The 19,429-nt window shown below is 46.4% G+C and overlaps 1 protein-coding gene across 2 annotated transcripts; it reads right to left on the reverse strand.

Annotated features, from left to right (window-relative positions):
* Positions 1–71: 71 nt before the first annotated feature.
* Positions 72–19,207, reverse strand: Arhgdib (Rho GDP dissociation inhibitor beta). Of its 2 annotated transcripts, none has more exons than XM_006976508.4 (6): positions 19,053–19,207; positions 11,197–11,384; positions 9,735–9,818; positions 6,917–6,993; positions 3,782–3,845; positions 72–737 (listed from the first exon to the last, which is right to left on the reverse strand). In XM_006976508.4, the coding sequence occupies exons 2-6, from the start codon at positions 11,372–11,374 to the stop codon at positions 538–540; spliced, it is 603 nt and encodes a 200-aa protein (XP_006976570.1). In that variant the 5' UTR covers positions 11,375–11,384; positions 19,053–19,207; the 3' UTR covers positions 72–537. The 2 variants fall into 2 exon arrangements, with proteins under 2 accessions (XP_006976570.1, XP_006976569.1); XM_006976507.4 differs by having other exon boundaries at positions 18,932–19,072.
* Positions 19,208–19,429: the final 222 nt, after the last annotated feature.

The following is a 19,429-nucleotide window of genomic DNA, read 5'->3' on the forward strand; positions in this document are numbered from 1 at the left end:
CATAAGATGACTCAGAATGTGAGCTTCTGGTACCATGTTTGTCTGAAGGAAAAAGGAGGGGAAAAGAGGTCCTCAGTCACACATACAGTTATTTTATTTATTCTTTTCCTTTTGTCTTGTTTACAGTGTTTCCCCCAAAAGAAGAGCCCCGCCTGGCAGGGAAGGTGATGGTGGGATTCATTGATCCAGAAGAACCCAGTGGCAAGGGTGAATTTCTGAACAGAAGGCAAGGGAGCCATTAATGACAGAGCTTGCCCATTTTCTGGCCTTCGGTACTCAACCTGGGAGAAAAGAGAGTGATGCTAAATGAGACGGAGAACTTCGGAACTCTGGCCCTGCCGAGGGGCAGAAAGTTCGAGGGAACAAGCTGGGGTAATATAAAACACATCAGTGAGGAGACTGTGTGTGTGCATGTGTGTGTGTGTGATAGGGAATGGATCCAGCTGTGAACAGGGAGGGGAGAGGGGGAACATGATCGACGTGGCTGGAAGGATTCTTCTGGTGGGGAAGTAGTGGAGGGACGGACAGACAGATGCCTCATTCTGTCCATTCCTTCTTAATGGCCAGGTTCCATTCCCAGGTGAGGTGGTCCTGCTTGTCGTCATCGGTGAAGAAGGACTTGTTGTGGTAAGTGCCCCGGGCCAGCATGCCCTTGGGGGCCTCCTCTACGGGCGTGAGGAACTCATACTCCTCTGGTCGGGGGCCGTAGCTGCCAACCATGAATGTAGCTTTGTCCACTAGGAAGAAAGAAAGGTCTGTTAGCGTTAAGACTCTGGTGTACAGGCTGGCAGTGGTGGCGCACGCCTTTAATCCCAGCACTCTGGAGGCAGAGCCAGGCGGATCTCTGTGAGTTCAAGGCCAGCCTGGTCTACAGAGCGAGATCCAGGACAGGCACTAAAACTACACAGAGAAACCCTGTCTTGAAAAACAAAACAAAACAAGACTCTGGTACAGGAGAGGCATACTAAAAGTGGGAGAGCCTGGAGTGCAGCTTACATGGCTGGAAGCCCAAGGCAACAGTGCCCGAGCCTGGACAAACATCAGTTTTCCCTGGGGCTTTTTTTTTTCTTAATTTATTTTCTACTAAGCCAGGTGTGCATGATTCCATTTCCGGCACCAAGGAAGCTGGGGCAGGAACTTAAGAGCAGGGTTAGCTGCATGCATAGGAGATCTTGTCTCAAAGACCAAATAATCCCCTGAGGCAGATATATTAGAGCATTTTAGAAACCAAAATTCCTTTAAGAAAATGTGATTTATGTTGTCATGGGGACCGAGGTTCAGTAAACCGTGGATGCCAAAAGGAAGTCATTAAAAAAGGTATCAGAGTCGATTCCGATTATTAAGGCAGAGTATTAGTGACTTAAATCAGTGGGGTTGAAGCCTCTTTACAGAGCTACAGCAGATTGCTCCATTAAAAATGAACAGACAGTCGGGCCTCAGTCTCCCTCATAGCTGTCCGAGCTCTGCAGCACTTGGGTCCTTCTTCCTTTCTCTATATAATGGACTTTAAAGACCCCTCGTCTAAAATCATTCTAAGAAAATCTTAGGTGGAGGGGGTTGCTGTGACATCTGGTGATCAGAATAGGTAGAATTTAGGAATTCAAATGTTAGATGGGAAGAGAAATCAGCAAGTTGGTCACAAGTTTAAAAGTGGGGAATTGGAACAAATGGTAAAAACAGTCAACCGACCTCGCTTTTGAGAGGACTGCTGGGGGGTGGGTTCAGAACCCCCGGGGCTGAGAAGGTTAAATGGCCGTGAGTGGCTGTGGGTGGGGTGCAGCTGGCCTGTGAACTGCTGCACAGTCTGGAGGCAGCTGCGCACGCTTGCCTGCTGCAGTGAGTCAGCGCAGCCTCTGGGCTCAAAGGAAATAGGAAATTGAGCTGGGTTTTCATGAGACCAGGGATTAGCAAGGCCAATCAGGGCTTCTTGCATCTACAACCGTCTCTGGAATTCGACGGAGTGATTTTTCTGTCCCGAAGTCATATCAAAGAATAATTTCTCCTTTGTGGATTTGGGGGACTGGGCTATGTTGTCTTGTGCTCAGGCTCAGTGCAGAAAGTAAGACAGGTCAGGAAGGAGTGTAGAAGTGTCTGGGTTACGATCCTGCCCCAGGTTTGTCCAGAATGACAGCGGAAGGACTATGGGGGTCTACATTTCAATGACACTGCTTTTTCTCAGCCCTAGAAAGAAATGTTTTCCCATTTCTTTGTTAAGAGATCAAACACTGCCTCTCTGTCCCTCCTCCCCATGGCACCCGGATGCCACCCCAGCACACTCCTCTCTGTCCCTCCTCCCCATGGCACCCGGATGCCACCCCAGCACACTCCTCTCTGTCTCTCCTCCCCATGGCACCGGGATGCCACCCCAGCACACTCCTCTCTGTCTCTCCTCCCCATGGCACCGGGATGCCACCCCAGCACACTCCTCTCTGTCCCTCCTCCCCATGGCACCCGGATGCCACCCCAGCACACTCCTCTCTGTCCCTCCTCCCCATGGCACCCGGATGCCACCCCAGCACACTCCTCTCTGTCCCTCCTCCCCATGGCACCCGGATGCCACCCCAGCACACTCCTCTCTGTCCCTCCTCCCCATGGCACCCGGATGCCACCCCAGCACACTCCTCTCTGTCTCTCCTCCCCATGGCACCCGGATGCCACCCCAGCACACTCCTCTCTGTCCCTCCTCCCCATGGCACCCGGATGCCACCCCAGCACACTCCTCTCTGTCCCTCCTCCCCATGGCACCCGGATGCCACCCCAGCACACTCCTCTCTGTCCCTCCTCCCCATGGCACCCGGATGCCACCCCAGCACACTCCTCTCTGTCCCTCCTCCCCATGGCACCGGGATGCCACCCCAGCACACTCCTCTCTGTCTCTCCTCCCCATGGCACCCGGATGCCACCCCAGCACACTCCTCTCTGTCCCTCCTCCCCATGGCACCGGGATGCCACCCCAGCACACTCCTCTCTGTCCCTCCTCCCCATGGTACCCCGAGGCTTGCTCCAACACACTGCCACTCTGCTCCTCCTCCCTATGGAATCCCTGGAGCTCACCCCAACACAGAGTCCTTGGGCAGGTCTTTCTGTCATGGTTTTACACTGTAGACTGCTTATGCTTTTGAATATTAGGTGTGTGTATGGGTGTGTGGTGTGTGTATGAGTGTGTGGTGTGTGTATGAGTGTGTGGTGTGTGTATGGGTGTGTGTGTATGGGTATGTGTGTATGGGGGGCATAGGGCAGAAGTTGACCTCAGGTATTCTTCCCAGGTAATACCTTCCTTGGTTTTTTTGAGACGGGGCCTTCTCACTGGTCTGGAACTCACCAATGAATCTATGTTGGCCATGATGCCCAGGAATCTCCTAGTCTCTGCCTTTCCAGGAGGGGATTACAAATACATGCCACCATACTGGCTTGCTTCAGGGGTTCTGGGGCCTCAGACCTAGGTCTTCATGCAAGCACTTTACTGACTGGGTTATTTCTTCCATTTCTTCACTGTTGACGACCTTTGCTTCAGTTTATCTTGGTCACTCTCCTCATGTATGAATGAGTAACAGACTTGGATTCCAGATTCTGAATGTTGAAGGCCAGTGACTTGCCTTATGTGAACCTGGCATCCTGAATGCTGGTCTCAATGTCTAGGTCTGATGTACCTGTGTATGTCTTCCTAGAGTGGACCTGCCATCTACCGATACCTTTCATCCAGCTCTTGTAGGCTTATAACCAAAGGTTGTTCAACACCTGGGACAGAAATACCAGTGAGAAGCATGGGATACTCTCCTACCTTTCATCCCAGTCCGATATGTGTGCTGAACATACTTCAGACCCGACACAATATCCTTGTTCACCTGTAGGTGAGAAGACCCCAAGAGATTCAGATTAAAGACTTTCATTTTTTTTTAAAAAAATCTTTCCTCGCCGGGCGGTGGTGGCGCACGCCTTTAATCCCAGCACTCGGGAGGCAGAGGCAGGCGGATCTTTGTGAGTTCGAGGCCAGCCTGGGCTACCAAGTGAGTCCCAGGAAAGGCGCAAAGCTACACAGAGAAACCCTGTCTCGAAAAAAACCAAAAAAAAAAAAAAAAAAAAAAAAGAAAAAAAAATCTTTCCTCTTCATCCCACCTAGCTAAACAGATCGAGTGCTTCTGTAATAATTCAGTGTTACTCTTAGAAATTGGAGACACCCAATCACAAGACTTAATGTTGCCAATGCAGGTTTAATCACTGACTACCGTAATATTTCTTTTGGGGAGGGTCTCAATATTCTTCACCATTTTCTCCTTCCTTAGTGGCCCTGGGCAATAGTTTCTAGCTCTCTCTCTCCTTAATATACTAGCAAAAACACTGCCCCTGTCTCAGAGAAGGTTATAAAAATGCCAATGGAAAATTTTATGTAAGTCTGCGGACACCATATCCCCAGAAATGATCCACCTCGCCTAGGAAAAGCAAACAGCAGAGAGGAGAGTGGTAGTGGAAGTCAGGCCTGGGAGAGGGCTGTGGAAGTGAGGCTGGAGTCTAGAGGTAAGGCTGTGGTCACGCCAAAACACCCTTCCCCGTAAATATGGATGAAGCCCGCTGGTACCCGGCAAGCCTTTTCGGCTTCTCGGCACTGGACAGTATCTAAGATACTGCTGCTTTCCCTAGATTCTCAAAGAAAATCCCCTCGGATGGGATGGCACTGTAGGCAGCCCAGCATTTTGTTTTCCATGACTCACTGTACCTGGGCCTGAACTGGGCTCTCCGTGAGCTTTTCACCGTGGTCATGTCTACATAAACAAGTCAAAGAGGACACTGAGTCATGAGCTGAAGGGCTTGGGAAACTTTCAACAGCAGAAAAATTAAAGCACCTACGATAATTTCCTCGGTTAATAATTTGTTTCTCGGTACATATGGTGGATACAACAGTTACAACCAAACTACCAGGGCTGTCCTTCACCCTCCCGAAGGCGAAACAGACAAACGGTGAACATTGTCTTCTCAGATTCCACACTGTCTAGGTCAGCACATGTGATAAAGCAACCAAGAGCGGCCAGAATTTATTGGTGAGATGGTGATAAAGTGAAGGCCACATTTCCTAATCACTCTCACATCTAGCTCACAGAAATGGGAGAAACGGATGTGTTTATACAAGTCTTCAGCCTGTCCCGTGGGCCCAGTGGCCTGCGTGTTCAGTTCAGGTGGGACGAGACCACACAACAGGAAAGGCAGTTACAAGAATTTCAAAAGAAGGCATCTGCTGTGTGAGCAGTGCTCCGCAGAGGAACCACTTCATAGAAACGTACCAAGGGCAGAAAAAAGATGAATATTTATATAATAGCCTCTTCTGCCCTTGCCTCTCCACTGGCTCTCCCACCTCCCAAAGCAAGGAGTTTGGTGACAAGAATGACACTGGAGGCTGTGGCAGTCAGGGGACTTCATGTCCCTAAGAGGCAGAGGACGGGGTATAGACCCAAGGAATCACCCTAGGTTAGGGTTCTAGGGTGTTGCCAACTTCAGGATAAGGAAAAGAACATGAGAGGACCAGAATGCTGGAAGGTTGTAGGTAACTGGTATTATACGTTTGATTTCTTTGAATGTTTGCCAAGAAATGTCAGTAAAGATTTAAATTGCGTTTTAATTACTCTTTACTCTGATCTGGGTTCCTTCTAACTGTAGCTCCACGCTGGGACAAGCTACGGCTGACTCGCCTTAGCTTGCGTTACAGATAGAGTGGTCTTAATCTTGATGGAGACTGGGGCAAACCCAAGAAGTGGATTGGACTCAAAAAGGCCTCGACCCACAACGCTGACAGCTCCAGGCTCCCCTAGAGTCTGCGACCTCCCTTGGTCTCCTTAGTCAGTCAAAACCTCCCTGTTGGGTTTCATTTGCAAACCCAAGTTTTCTAAGCTGGCAGCACAGTAGTGCAAAGGATTCCATCCTGGACGGACGGGAACTGTGCTATGGGTTTTAGGCAGGAGGCTCCACCAGCAGCCCAGATGCTCTAGCAGTGAGCAGTATGACAGGAAGCAATGCCATCCACAGTTCAAGCGATGGGTGTGTAGGTGTCAGCAAACATTTACAGGATGGAAAGACTTTAGGCATTTTAGCATGTGGTAGAGAGTGGCTGTCTAGCCACCTTGAATCATATCCTGCACCCAGGGGAAAGGTGGGCCCAGTGTGCAAACAGAGAGAGCAGATGGAGTCTCCCCTGGTGGAGCCCGGAGAGCATGACTGGGTGGGAATGAGTGGCAGCCAAAGCAAACAAACCCCGGAATGCAAAGCAGTGTGTCTCTCACTTATTTGCTTTCAAAGTCAAGGTTATGTTTCTGGGAACTGTAGTTACTCACTGGGATGTGTGCCTGTTCATGAGCTGTGAGCTTACTCCTTGTTTAGTTTTGCTACATTATCTGCTCACCTGCTTTACAAATGTCTCTGAAATTCCTAGCCACTCCGAAAAGACCATGGTTCCTGGATCTGAATGATAATCGAGCGGTTGGAGTATCCTGCTTTCTCTTCCTTTGCGTTGAACCATTTATTTCTAGGATGTAGCCATAAAGACCCACCATTTACAAAGCTGTGTGAGACGGTGGAAGGAAGAGGCACATGATTTTAGCTGGCCTCTGGTTGCTTAGGTTGCATAAGGAGGAAATAAACGGCACAGTACACAGTAGTGTGTGCCTCGTGGATGTAAGCGTTAGGCGTTCTGAGATAGTGTGGTGTGATGGAGGGAGAGGCCGAGATGTCCTGGCTGGCGAAAGGTGGGAAGCAAGGGTGGATCTCCACAGGAAGAGCTCAGAGGTGGGCACAGACTGTTTCAGACCCAAGCTGGGAAGTCAGGACAGCAACAACCGCCACCAAAAACAATAGTGAGAGCAGAATACCAGCGCAATAGTGCAAGAAATGCATTATGGGAAAGTTAAGAGCACATGTGGGAGATACTTACTTTGAAGTTAATTTTGACCCGATATTCAATACCTTCCTTTAACACAAATGTTTCCTTTTTGAGGGCTTCGAGGTCACCTATAGGAGAGGATTTAGAAAGTTAATATCCTCAGGAGCTGCTACATAAAGAATGAAAATCAAGGTTCAGAGCCTTCTGCTGGGCCCATCTGGGGGATTCATAAGGATCTTAATTCAGATAGCATTTGAGATTAGTATACACACACACACACACACACACACACACACACACACACACACACACATCTATACTGCCTATAATCTTACAGTTCAGTTATTTAAATAGAACATAGTAACATGGTAAAGGGGTTTTCTGCAAGTTTGATGTCAATGCCAGAAACACACTTTATAATTAGTTGTAGTTATAAAGATAAATCCCTTTTTTCCCATAACTTCCAATTAATCTGATGAAGGTAAATATTTTTTATTATTGCCAGTAACAACAAAGTATCAATTAACCAGCTGCCTTAGAGGAAAGTTAGTTAATATTCTTTCTATTGAAAACTTCATGCACATCCATAGTCAGATAAAGATATGATGGTTTCTCAAAGAATATGAGGAAATAGACACAAGAACAACAGCTATTGGTGTTCATAAGATTGATAAGCTTTCAATAGGCTTTCTCTCCATTGATTCATATCATTGATATCATTATTATTACCAATTGCAAATTGGTAATATATGGCATATTCATGCTTTAAAAACTGCTTTTCAGCCGGGCGGTGATGACGCATGCCTTTAATCCCAGCACTCGGGAGGCAGAGGCAGGAGGATCTTTGTGAGTTCGAGGCCAGCCTGGTCTACAGAGCAAGATCCAGGAAAGGTGCAAAGCTACACAGAGAAACCCTGTCTCGAAAAACCAAAAAATAAATAAATAAATAGATAAATAGATAAATAAATAAATAAATAAAAACTGCTTTTCATTTTTATAATTATTTAATTAGGTTCTCACTTCAAACTTATTGGACTTGCATTTGCAATGTCATATCACACTATTTTCTGTAAGGAAGATCATTTAAATTGTAACAGCTGTAGTGTTCATAATCCTGAGAGCTGCCTTTAAATCCTGGGTCCTGCTTAGGGAGGTTATTATACTTTATTCTTTCCTCCATACACTCCTGTATAGTTCAGTTGTGTGTGCATGTATGTATGTGTGCATATGTATGTATGTATGTATGTGTATGTACGTGTGTGTCTCTGTGTGCCTATGTATGTATGTGTGTGTGCATGCATATGTATGTATTTATATGTACGTGTGTGTCACCGTGTATGTATGTGTGTGCGCATGTATTTATGTGTGTCTGTGTGTGTGTGTGTATGCACATGTGTGTGTTTCACACAACTTGGGGTATTTTACTTCCCAAACACCATTACATGGCTCCATCTCAGCAGCTTCCCTGGGACAGAAACCAAATTTGGATTTGCAGGAGCAGCTTTCGGGCCGTGTTCTCACTCTCTTCTGGACGCGTCCTCAGCACTGTCACACCCTACTCTTGCAAACTGACAGTTGTACCTGGCCGCAGGACAGGGGGCCGAGTCTGGGTGAGAGAGCCTGTTTCTGTCCTGGAGAGATGCTGCAATGTGGGGTCGTGTGTGTGTGTGTGTGTGTGTGTGTGTGTGTGTGTGTGTGTGTGTGTGTGTGGTCTCTGCTCTGCTGAATTCGGTTGAACAGGAAGCCTGTCCTCTCAGGCCCTGATTTCCTCCCTCTGACAGAAAAGTCCATATAAGGTAAAATGCACATGTCCTGTGAGAGGGAAGTTCCTGCGCTAGACGTACAGCCCAGAGGGTGCTTTCCTGTGCTTCAGTGAGTGAAGTCGTCAGCTGATTCCCCCTCCAGATCCACCTTTGATGCCCCATTTGGCTTCATGAGCCTCTTCTCACCCCCGGCAGATGCCTGCTTTCCCATGAAGTTCACCTTCCCAGTCAATGACCATCTCCTCTAGCCCTGCCTACGGAGAGTACTGGACTGTTAGTCACAAAAGGTGAAATGAACATCGTGGTTTTGGGGTTTTTTTTGGGTAGGAGAAATAGTTTATTGTATGGAGCTTTGAGCTTTGAGTGTGTTGAGCAGGGGAGTATCTATCGGTATTCGGGAGGTCTCCGGATGTTCCTCCCGTTCGGCTAAGGCCATAGCCGGGAGAGGATTGGAGCTTTTGTTGGTGTTCAGATATATAAATGCTGTAAGTCTAGAATTGCCATCTGCAGTCTTTCCTACAAGAACAGCTGCTTCTTCCTCCATGTGGAAATACAGATCTGAAGTAAACATCATACAAGTGAACACATCAAAAGTGAATGCTTGGAGGCTGGGGGATAACTAAGCCAGGGAAGTACTTGCCATGCAAGCCTGAGGACCTGACTTTGACCTCTGAACCCATGTCAAAAATTTCTCAGAAACAAATAATCTCTCCAAATAAAGAAAGCTGGGCATTGTAGCTCTGGAGAGATGAGACAGGGAGATCCCTTCCCTAGGGCTCACTGGCCAGACAGACTAGCCCAGGTGAGAGATTGTGAGGACTGTCACCTGAGGCTGACTTCTGACCTCCACAAGCATGTACACACATCCTATACACACAAAGGGTGTCTAACTTTCAACTGCTCCATTACATGGAGTCTGGAGCTGGATTTTTCATGAAGTGTAAGCAGTGGACACACACTCAGAGTGCAAATGGTTTGTAGACTGACCCCAGCATATACGTTTCCAAGGGCCACCTTAACGATTTTCTCCAGCGGGGATTGGGGACAGAGATCAAATTTTCCCTGTGTTGTCTCAGACCCCTCTGAACAGTAATGTGTTCACTTACCAGTAAGGTCCATGGTGATTGGTCCTGGTGCACTGTCACAAACAAGGCTAAGCCGGGTAACAGTCACATTGGGGACTGTTGGGTCTGCAGGGTTAAAGAGAAAATGTAAGTACAGGGAAAGGGTGTGTGTGTGTGTGTGTGTGTGTGTGTGTGTGTGTGTGTGTGTGTGTGTTTCGAGTTGTGAATGAGGGAAGAGAACATAAAGAGAAAATAACTTCTCTATGTGGAGTAGCATTAGAAACAAAATGGCAGATTCACTATGCTTAGTATTGAGCTCCATAGAAATGGCAACATTATGATTTTCTAATTCAGGGATTTGCTGACTGTGTTGGATACTTCTGTATCAAGTTGACAGGAACTAGAGTCATTTTGGAAGAGAAAGTGCCGCCACCAGACTGGCATGTGGGCAGGCCAATGGTGCATTTTCTTGATTGATTAACGTTGGGGGAGGGTCTAGCTTGTTATAAACTGTGTTTCCCCTGGGCTGGTATCCCGGGTGCTATAAGAAAGCAGGCTGAGGCTGCTGCTGGTGGTGGTGGCGCACACCTTTAATCCCAGCACTTGGGAGGCAGAGGCAGGCGGATCTCTGTGAGTTTGAGGCCAGCTTGGTCTACAGAGGGAGTTCCAGGACATCCAGGGCTACACAGTGAAACCCTGTCTTGAAAAAACAACAACAACAACAAAAAAAAAAAAAAAAAAAAAAAAAAAAAGAAAAGAAAAGAAAAAGAAAAGAAAAAGGAAAAGAGAGAAAAAAGAAAGCAGGCTGAGCAAACCATGGCGAGCAAGCCAGTAAGCTGCACCCCTCCATGGCTTCTGCATTGGCTCCTGCCTCCAGGTTCTCACCCTGAGTTCCTGGCCTGACTTCCTTCAGTGATGGACTGTGATTGTGGAAGCATAAGCCAAATGAATGAACCCTTTTCTCTCAAGTTGCTAACTAAGACTCAGACTCATCTTAATTATAAGTCTCAAATATTGAGACATTGTCTACTCAGGCCTTGTCACCATGTCTTGTTCTGGCTGTGGTGTGTGTGTGTGTGTGTGTGTGTGTGTGTGTGTGTGTGTGTGTGTGTGTGACAGAGACAGACAAACATACACACACACACAGAGAGAGAGAGAGAGAGAGAGAGAGAGAGAGAGAGAGAGAGAGAGAGAGAGAGACAGAGAGGAATAGTTAAGAATAATACAAGAAAGAGAAAAAAACGTAGGGGCTGATGGAGACCAGAATACAGTGTAGTTGTGGTCTGAAATTCTAAGTGCTCCCTGTGGGTAATTTTGGTCTGCCTTACCTCTGACTCTCACACAGTCTCCAAAGAAGACTTAATTATACAGCCCACGACCTTAAGCTGCACGTATAAATAGTGCCTCACCCTCCTCCCCGTGTGGCCTCTGCTTCTGACTGTGGGTGACAGCAATGTGTGTCCCCCTGGAGGCCCTGCCCTGCCCCCTCCCCGTGCACACATACCCGCTATCACAGGGACATCTCCCAGCAGCGTTTTCTTGTACTTGGTTAGACTCTCATCGTCTTTATCCATCTCCTGCAGCTCCTTCAGGGACTTCTGAGGGGGTGGCTTGTAATTGAGCTTGCTGTCCAGGTCATCGTCCCCCTCCTCCAGCTGTGGCTGTGCGTCCTTCTCAGTCATCGTGCTTCCTCTTGATTTCAGAGAAAGGATGATGGTCCATTAGCCTCTTGGCTTACTACTGGTACCACCCCTGCCTTACTGGAGATCTGTGCTCATCAGTGATCTTCAGATTGTCCCTCAACACATTTCTTGAAATATATACGCTTTCCCGTCATTTCTCTGACTTGTCTTAATTTTTTATTTTTAGAAATAAAACTATAGCAATAAATGGCTCACTGTGAACAGTACACGATAGTGAAGAAACATAACAAATAGTCCAAGTGACCAATAATTTTAGCTTTCTTTGCTCCATTGCTGTTCCCTGTATACAGTCTGAGTTATGTCTTATGACTTATAACTTATGGCTTATAGATACAGGTAGAGCATCTGTGGTCAAATGGTTGGTTTCTTCTCATGAACTCATTCTTTCCTTGAATACTTGCAAGACCTCAAAGATGACACCCAGAGAAACACAGACCTCTGACACTTGCCTGGGATATATGAATGGGTCCCATCACACGCTGCTTATCATGACTTAAGGGCAGACACTGAGTCCTAGGTTTTCCTTGAGTTCCCACCCCAACCCCATAACACTTGTGTAGCTCTGCATTTTATAATTTTCATTGAGTGATTCATTTCATTCTGAATCCTGTGTTCTTTGGACATGCCACCAAACAGCAAAGGACTCAAATTCCTCTAGGCAAAATCATAAGTGCGAATTTATTATTAGGGGGTCTTCCGTCAACCTTCCCTTTTCTTTGAGTCCTTGTAGTATTTTCCTAGATTTCTAGTGACCTTATGCTCGCTATTAGGCCACACTGCAGCTTAGCTATGAGTGTGGCCTAATAGAAAATCATAAACTTATTTAAAAGATTATGAAATTTGTTTTACAAAAAATTTTCAACTTGGTGGCATGACTTTTGAGCATGAAGTTTATATGTGACAACACTGTATAATAGTGTTATCTACGAGGTCTCCTCTGGGTGGACCATGGGACATTCCTTCTCTAATCATTATCTACACTAACTTGACTTGTGTAGACAAAATTATGGAGGGAATCTAGTAAAATTATCCTCATGTGAGTGTTGATGAGCATCTGTGGATTTTCAGAGCCCAAAAGTTAAGAGGTGAAACAGTCCAGTTCTCACTGAATCATTGAGAAAATTGAGAACTGATGGTTGAGAGGTTCCTGGTCACACAGTGGTGAACTTGACAGTGTGTGGCTGGAGGCAATGAGAGGTGCTGCCCGGGAGATGCCTGGCCTGTCAAAGTTCTGATCTCTTCTTGTCCACAGGTAAAGCCTTCATTTCTCATAGCCACAAACCTAGAAGACATTATCTACCACATCTCATTCATAGTGAGTGACACTGTGGACCTCTGGGAATTCTCTAGGAATGAGGAAATTTATGGCCCAATTTGATTGTAGTTCTGCGTTTCAATGTTACTAATACAATAAGAAGAAAATTAATTTGGAAATGGAAACAAACAAAATCAAATTTAATGGAACAAAAGAAAGAGAAATTGGGGGGTGAGTATGGAGAGGGGATGAAGGAAAGACTGAAATGGAGGAAGGGAGAGAAAGAAACAAGGATTCTCTTCATTCATCTTTCAGCAAAACATCGGGCCAAACACCACAGCCCTGAGTAGTTCTCAAAGCCACACTGCAATGCCCAGGACCATTTCCTACACAGAAAGGAAGCATGTAGGCCCATTCCTACCATAACCCTTGTCTCACTTGAACCACATCACTCAAAGCCAAGACTCCAGAGAGCAGCAGTCAAGACTCCAGAGATCAGCAGTCAAGACTCCAGAGATCAGCAGTCAAGACTCCAGAGAGCGGCAGGGAAAACACAATGACTAATGCAGCTCATATTCCAAACAACGTTCAGAGAAAAAATAGAATGAACTGGTAGAAAAAATAAAAAAGGATGCAGTGGGTGGATCTTGTAATTTGGGGGGCAATTTAAGGACAAGCTTTAAGGGCAGATGAAGAGCAAGCCGGATAAGACAAATTAGAAGAGACAGATTCTCATCCGGTGGCCATAACAGTTTAACAGATGAGTATGGTGGAGAGTCTACAACCCACCGGATAGAGCAGCAGGCTGTTTACAAGGACCAGGGTGTCCCAGTTCACGGGAAAGAACCTGTGGGATGTATCACCCTGTTCAACAGTTCCTCATCAAAAGCCTGACTGCACCCATTCACCAGTTCAAGGTGATCTCATTGGCTTGCAAGAGCTGTAATTCTTCAGCTTTAGACTCCAGTTCTTGAAAAGAGTAAGAGAAAAGGGGAAAGAAAAGGAGAGGGAAGGAGTGGGGAGGGGGAAAGAGAGGGGAGGGGTAGGAGAGAGGGAGGGGGAGGGAGAGGTGAGGGGGCAGGAGAGAGGGAGGAGAGGGAGAGGCTGCCATAGGACTTGTAAACTTCTAACTATGTGATCATTGCCAAATCAATTCCTCCATCATCTAGGTTTTCATCTTATTATTAAATCTGATGTAATTTAGATTTTCATAATTCATTGCAAACATAAACATTTCATAAAACTGCGGAAACTTTTTAAAGATATCGAAGAGGAAGGACAATGTGCAGTGTCTGGAACTGGTATAATAAAAGCAGGAATTTCAGAGCCATATTACAATAATTTGACATAATTATAGCATAAGAAAAAGATACAAGACCAGATGATCCAAAGTTGCTCACTGTGAAAAGATGATTATTTGGTAATAAACATGGAATAGCTGAAAAGGCAACTCTCAGCCAAAGCCTTTTAAGTAAAAAGGAGGCTACGGCTTGTCTGTTAGCCCCTACGGTTTACAAAACCCTTCACTTCAGAGCATAATGACATGCTGGTCAGAGCTAGGGAAGGAACAGAAGATGATAACTTCAGTCACACTCAAAAGGCCTAGCTGGTGGTCTGTCATCTTTTGGGAGATGATAGGACTCTTAAAAAGACTGATAAGCAGGGGCTGAGATGATTCAGTTGTTAAGAGCACTGGCTGCACTTGCCGAGGACCTGGTTTTGACTCCCAGCACCCAGGCAACTCATCTGGAACTCTACTTGTGGAAGATCCATCACTCTCTTCTTGCTATTGGGGTCCACACACAAACATGCATGCAAAACATCCATACATATAAAAATAAAAAAAAAATCTTTAAAAATATGACAAACATCATGGTCTTTAGTCCAAAGAGGAAAAGAATCAAGATGTAAGTCTTTATTCCTTTAGTCAATAGATTCATGGACTCTGAAGCCCTTCCTAATCTTTATCATGGCCTAAGAGCTCTAGGTTGGAAATATGACCTTGAACCTATAACTTCCTGGTGAATGCAGTGCGGTTAATTGCTACAGAGGAAGCTCTTTCCCCCGGGGCTCTGCTGGATCATTGAGATTGAATTTCAAAGCCAAGACTGTATTTATTCACCCAGATGTTGGATATACAGAAGCAGAGGTCATCAGGTGATATCCATGCCTCATGAGTATGGGCATGTGGCTTGTGGTTAGATCTGTGCAATTTGGGGGTGTTTATCTCCATACTGAACAGTCACTAACACACATGGCTCCCTCACAGTGAACTCTTAGGCACATGTTTTAGCCTTGAGGACTCTACTTATCTTGAGAGATGGGGAACTAGGGCATATGGTCTCTAGATGGTCTACTGTCCCCAGCCTGTCTCTGCATGAATTTCCCTGCCTGAAATTGTGTGACACCTAGCTACTATTCAGTTACCTTACCTCATTTGTGTGTAGGAGAGAATAATATCAGCATTTAATTATTTAAATTTCCTGTGACTTTCTGAAAGGTGCCACATTTTACATTTTATGTAACTTACCTTTTTTTCCCTTAAATGCAAATCATTTTTCTTTATCTAAACCCTTGGCTTAACAAAGACTATCATAAAAACAGCTGCAAATAGTTACTGAACTGTTGTGAACCAAAACTTAGCAATTACATGCTTGGTGCAGCTCATGAATTATTGAAAGGAATCACCAGGCACTGTGAGGGAGCTCCATGTTACAGAAACAGAAAAAGACAGGAGAAAATAGTAAATACAACCCAACCTCAGGCCAATACACACATGTATGGAAATTAATTTAGCTTCATATGAGTTGTTGGCCATAAAAATAAATTAGATTCTTTATTTGTGGGAAGTAAATCCTGTCCCTGGCTAATTTAGTGAAGTGACCTTCATGTTTGATAAAGCATGGGCTTTGACAAAGTCAGGCCAGCTCGAAGCCTGGCTCTGCAACCAACTTCTTATAGATCTAAGCAAGCTTTTAACATCTACCAGTGATGTAGGAAAACTGATTCTCCCTCCTGGCACTGAAAGGTGGAAGCAAATGTGAGTTGTGAACTATACTGGCCAGCAGATGCTCAATAAATATTAATTCCTTTCCTTTCCCTGACACGATGTGTTTTGTGGTATGCAGCTGCCTAAGTGCCAACTGCTCCTCCTGGGCATAAACTGAGTCCAACCCTTCCTCCTCAATTTGTAGTCTTTTTTCTGAGGAGTAAGGAAGAGACCCGAAGATCAGGGACTTCTGAGGATTGTTTATAGGTGGAGTCGAATGTAAAAATAGGACGATAGCTACCGTATTGTTTCTGAAATACCTCATATTAACAATTTGATTTTAGATTTTATTTATTGAATCTTTCCTTGCCTGAAGCAGCGCTCACTCTGAAAGGTAAGATGAGTCAGTAGATGCAGAGCAATTGATGGAGAAACTCCCTCTGGCTCTGGAGGAAAACGCAGGGGAGATTTAACTAGGTTGAAAGGCTGGGCCGGCTAGGGTGTTACCCTGCACCTCTGAGTCATTACAAGGAAGAGGTAGCAAGTAGAGAAAGGGAGAGGTGTGGGGGTGGGGTGGAGTGGGGTGGTGCTGGAGCAGGGGGTTTCCCACAGTAGGGCACAGAGCAGAGAGCTGGCTTCTTTCTGAACGCTGCAGGTCTCACAGCTAATTGAGACTGTGGGCTTTGATGCTGCTGCCCGGTCTCAGGAGGCCCCGGCTTAGCTCCCACGTCATCCACAAGGCCTCTTGGTTGCTTCTGGAGTAAGCTCCAGTCCTACAGCATTTCTAGCAACATAGAAGATTTGGCCCTTCCTGGCACCGGAAGGCCACTCTCTACCAAGTCAGCTGCATAGGCAGTCCAAGCTCTAAAACTGGATGAGAAGATCCAAGGTAGTGACTGAGAGGGACCCATCTTGTATGATGCAATGAAGGTTGTGATCTGTCCAGAAGAGGACATAGTTCTAGAAACAGAATTCTCTATCTTTCTATTTTCAACCCTTCCCCCCTTTTGTTTTCTAAAGACAGGATCCCACTATGTAGCCCTGGCAGACCTAGAACTCACAGAGAAACCTCTGCCTCCCAAATGCTAGGATTAAAGGTGTGCGCCGCTACTTCCCAGAAAGGAATTTCACCTTTCCCTTCCTCAGAGAAACAGTCTGTTGTCCCCGCCTCTGCATTCCTATCGTGCTCTTCCAGCCCTGGTTTTTGGTGCAGAAGGAGATAAGAATTACAGTGCTTCTCCAACTGCCCACCATGTGACACTCTTCTTTCACAAATAATACTTTAAAGTAATCTTCAAAGGCAGCTGTGCTCTGGAAGCCATGACTAATCAAAAAACCAGACCCAAGTAACTCAACATAGTCACCAAGGTTTTAAATGAATGAAGCGTTAGAAGTCATAGACAGTTTCAGGACCGGTTGAATTCAGGTTATCAGACCCCCGAAGGAAGACCTGGTGGAGCTTTAACCAGCTTTGGCGGAGGAAATCAGAGTGTTATCAATAAAGAACAAATTGGTAAGAGCTTATTGTATGGATGAAAGTGCCGATGTTCCAGAAGCCAGCAAGACCTGGGACCTACCACTGTAGAGTCTATGAGACTCCAGCTCACCATCCACCAACACAGTCCCTAACAGAGCAGCGATGCCGCCCTACAAACAAAGGCACTCCGCATGGTGGGGGTGGGGGGTGGGAGAGAGAATTTCTTCCATGGGCATCGGTTCTTTTATTGTACCAGCTACATGACTTCAGTCAAACTACAGAACACTTCTGGTTCTTAATAATAACCTTCTCCATCGCTCAGTATGAAAATCTTGAGTCTCTCAATACCAAGCAGCTTGGCACAGAGAAGACTCTGAGCCAAGGCCGGCTGTCTTCTCTCTGCTTGCTTTTCACCTCACAGGGCTTCTCCCTTCCTGCTAGCTGAAGTTCGTCACATCTTGTATTCCCATAAATTCCCCTCAGAATAACTCTCTTTTTCTGAGATTCCAGTGAAAACCAAACTGAGAGACTGCTCAAAGCACGTCTCCCTAGGGACAGACCCGTGCTCCCGCAAATGGTGAGGGACCAAATTCCAAGGGCTGGAAGATGCCCATGAGGTTTAGGCTGGCTACCCATGGTTGTTCCTCACCGGCTGAATCTGGGCAGGGTGGATGGAGCATGGATCACTGTTCTATCAGAAACCCACAGGTCTCACACAGGAATAAGCTGGTTTTGTCTCCAAACTTGTGCTATATTTGAAACTGGCAGGAATCCACTCTTTCCACAGAAAGAAACGAGAAGATGATTGACACCTGCTGGTGACAAATTTCCAGCCAGCAGGCCGCCACTGATCTCTTCTGGAGTTCTCATGTGCGTGAACTTCTCAATGTGCCCACCCTGACTTCGGCAGGCTCTTGGTGTCTCTGTGAAAGGACGCTCAGGGGACCTGCCTGCCAGTGCAGTCTACCTCCCTCAGTTTCAGGGGAAAACTGCTCAGGGTTTCTCAGACCTATGTCACCACTTACCCCAGATGGGGACTTTAGGACAGGCTGCCTGCAAAGTGATAAGAGAGGAGAGCATGTCAAGTCATCCCTAAAGCACTTCTAATGAGGCCAAAGTTCAGCCAGGCCAGCCTGGCGGCCCACTGACCCTGCTCACAGTTGAGCCCACTTCGAGTCTCCTAGCCTGTCTCTCTAACAACCTTCCCCGCATCTTCCGGGTTTGCTTCGGCTCTCCCTGATGGGAAGGGCTGTTTTGTTTTGGGCAGTAACTGCGAATATCTTTCTGCCCATCCCACTGCAGGAATTTAATCCTCCGCTCTCGCTAATGGCTTAGTATTTGACAGCTCTGAAACACATTTTTTTTTTCTCTTTTCAAATAGTCTCTTTAAAGTGTGCTTAAAAACAGGAAACGGTACAGCCCCACCCCAGCACAGCCCATCATCCACCAACACAGCGCAGAGGTACAGTTTTTCTGTTCCTGAGCTTGGCCAGATTCCAGCTCCTGCCATGCAAAAGGAAACAGCCCAGTGCCCACCCCCCCTTCCAGGTATTCCCAAAGCCCTTCTCTAGAACATTCTGGTAGCAGGGTCCTCGGCCCTACCTCCTCCAGCTAGTCTACCATTCCCAGCTCTGACTTCCCCTTTTCTGCTCCAACAATCTCTTTAGCACTTTCTTATCGTGAAGTTTGGTTTAAAGAAACACCCGTCTGAAAAACAGCAACAGCTCCTTAGCAGGGGCCGGAGCTTGGCTCTGAGATTTCCTGCATGGCTCCGCGCCCACCTGCAGCCTCCCCCACCTCAGGCATTCAACTTACATTCAGGCGTCTCTGTCGGGTACCTCTGCCTCTCTACTCTGACTTCTGAGTACTGGCAGTTAGAACAGGAAGGAAGTTAGTGAGAGAGAGAGAGAGAGAGAGAGAAATGTTTTAAACCTACTTGAAGAGGAAACCCTGGGCTGTCTCAAATCCTGTTCCTTTGCGCTGCCTATCTTCCGATCAGCCAACTCTGAGCAGCATTCTTGACAATTAATGACACATGTGCAGCAAGCCAGCCCATGTGACATGAGATGCATGAGTGTGCATGCTGGGGGATGGTCCGCATGGCCATGCGTGCTATGAATAATTGTGTGTGCGTGCTTAAAAGCCAAAATCGCAGGGAGAGACGTGGAGCCCCCAAACAGTAGTTATAAATTTGTGTAGGCTTTAGTGTGTACTACTAACTTCTGCTTCTGTGAGGCCCCTGCCAGCTCTCTCTCTCTCTCTCTCTCTCTCTCTCTCTCTCTCTCTCTCTCTCTCTCTCTCTCTTCCTGGTAA

This window comes from Peromyscus maniculatus, chromosome 3 (genome assembly GCF_049852395.1).
Source record: "Peromyscus maniculatus bairdii isolate BWxNUB_F1_BW_parent chromosome 3, HU_Pman_BW_mat_3.1, whole genome shotgun sequence".
Taxonomy (NCBI): domain Eukaryota; kingdom Metazoa; phylum Chordata; class Mammalia; order Rodentia; family Cricetidae; genus Peromyscus; species Peromyscus maniculatus.

What these genes read in the sequence shown, in the direction of transcription:
- Arhgdib (XM_006976508.4), bottom strand. Translation starts at nt 11,374, where the DNA reads ATGACTGAGAAGGACGCACAGCCACAGCTGGAGGAGGGGGACGATGAC. An exon ending in AGATGTCCCTGTGATAGCGG is followed by an intron (nt 9,819 to 11,196) that starts GTATGTGTGCAC and finishes TTAACCCTGCAG; the next exon opens with ACCCAACAGTCCCCAATGTG. An exon ending in GGGTCAAAATTAACTTCAAA is followed by an intron (nt 3,846 to 6,916) that starts GTAAGTATCTCC and finishes TCTCACCTACAG; the next exon opens with GTGAACAAGGATATTGTGTC.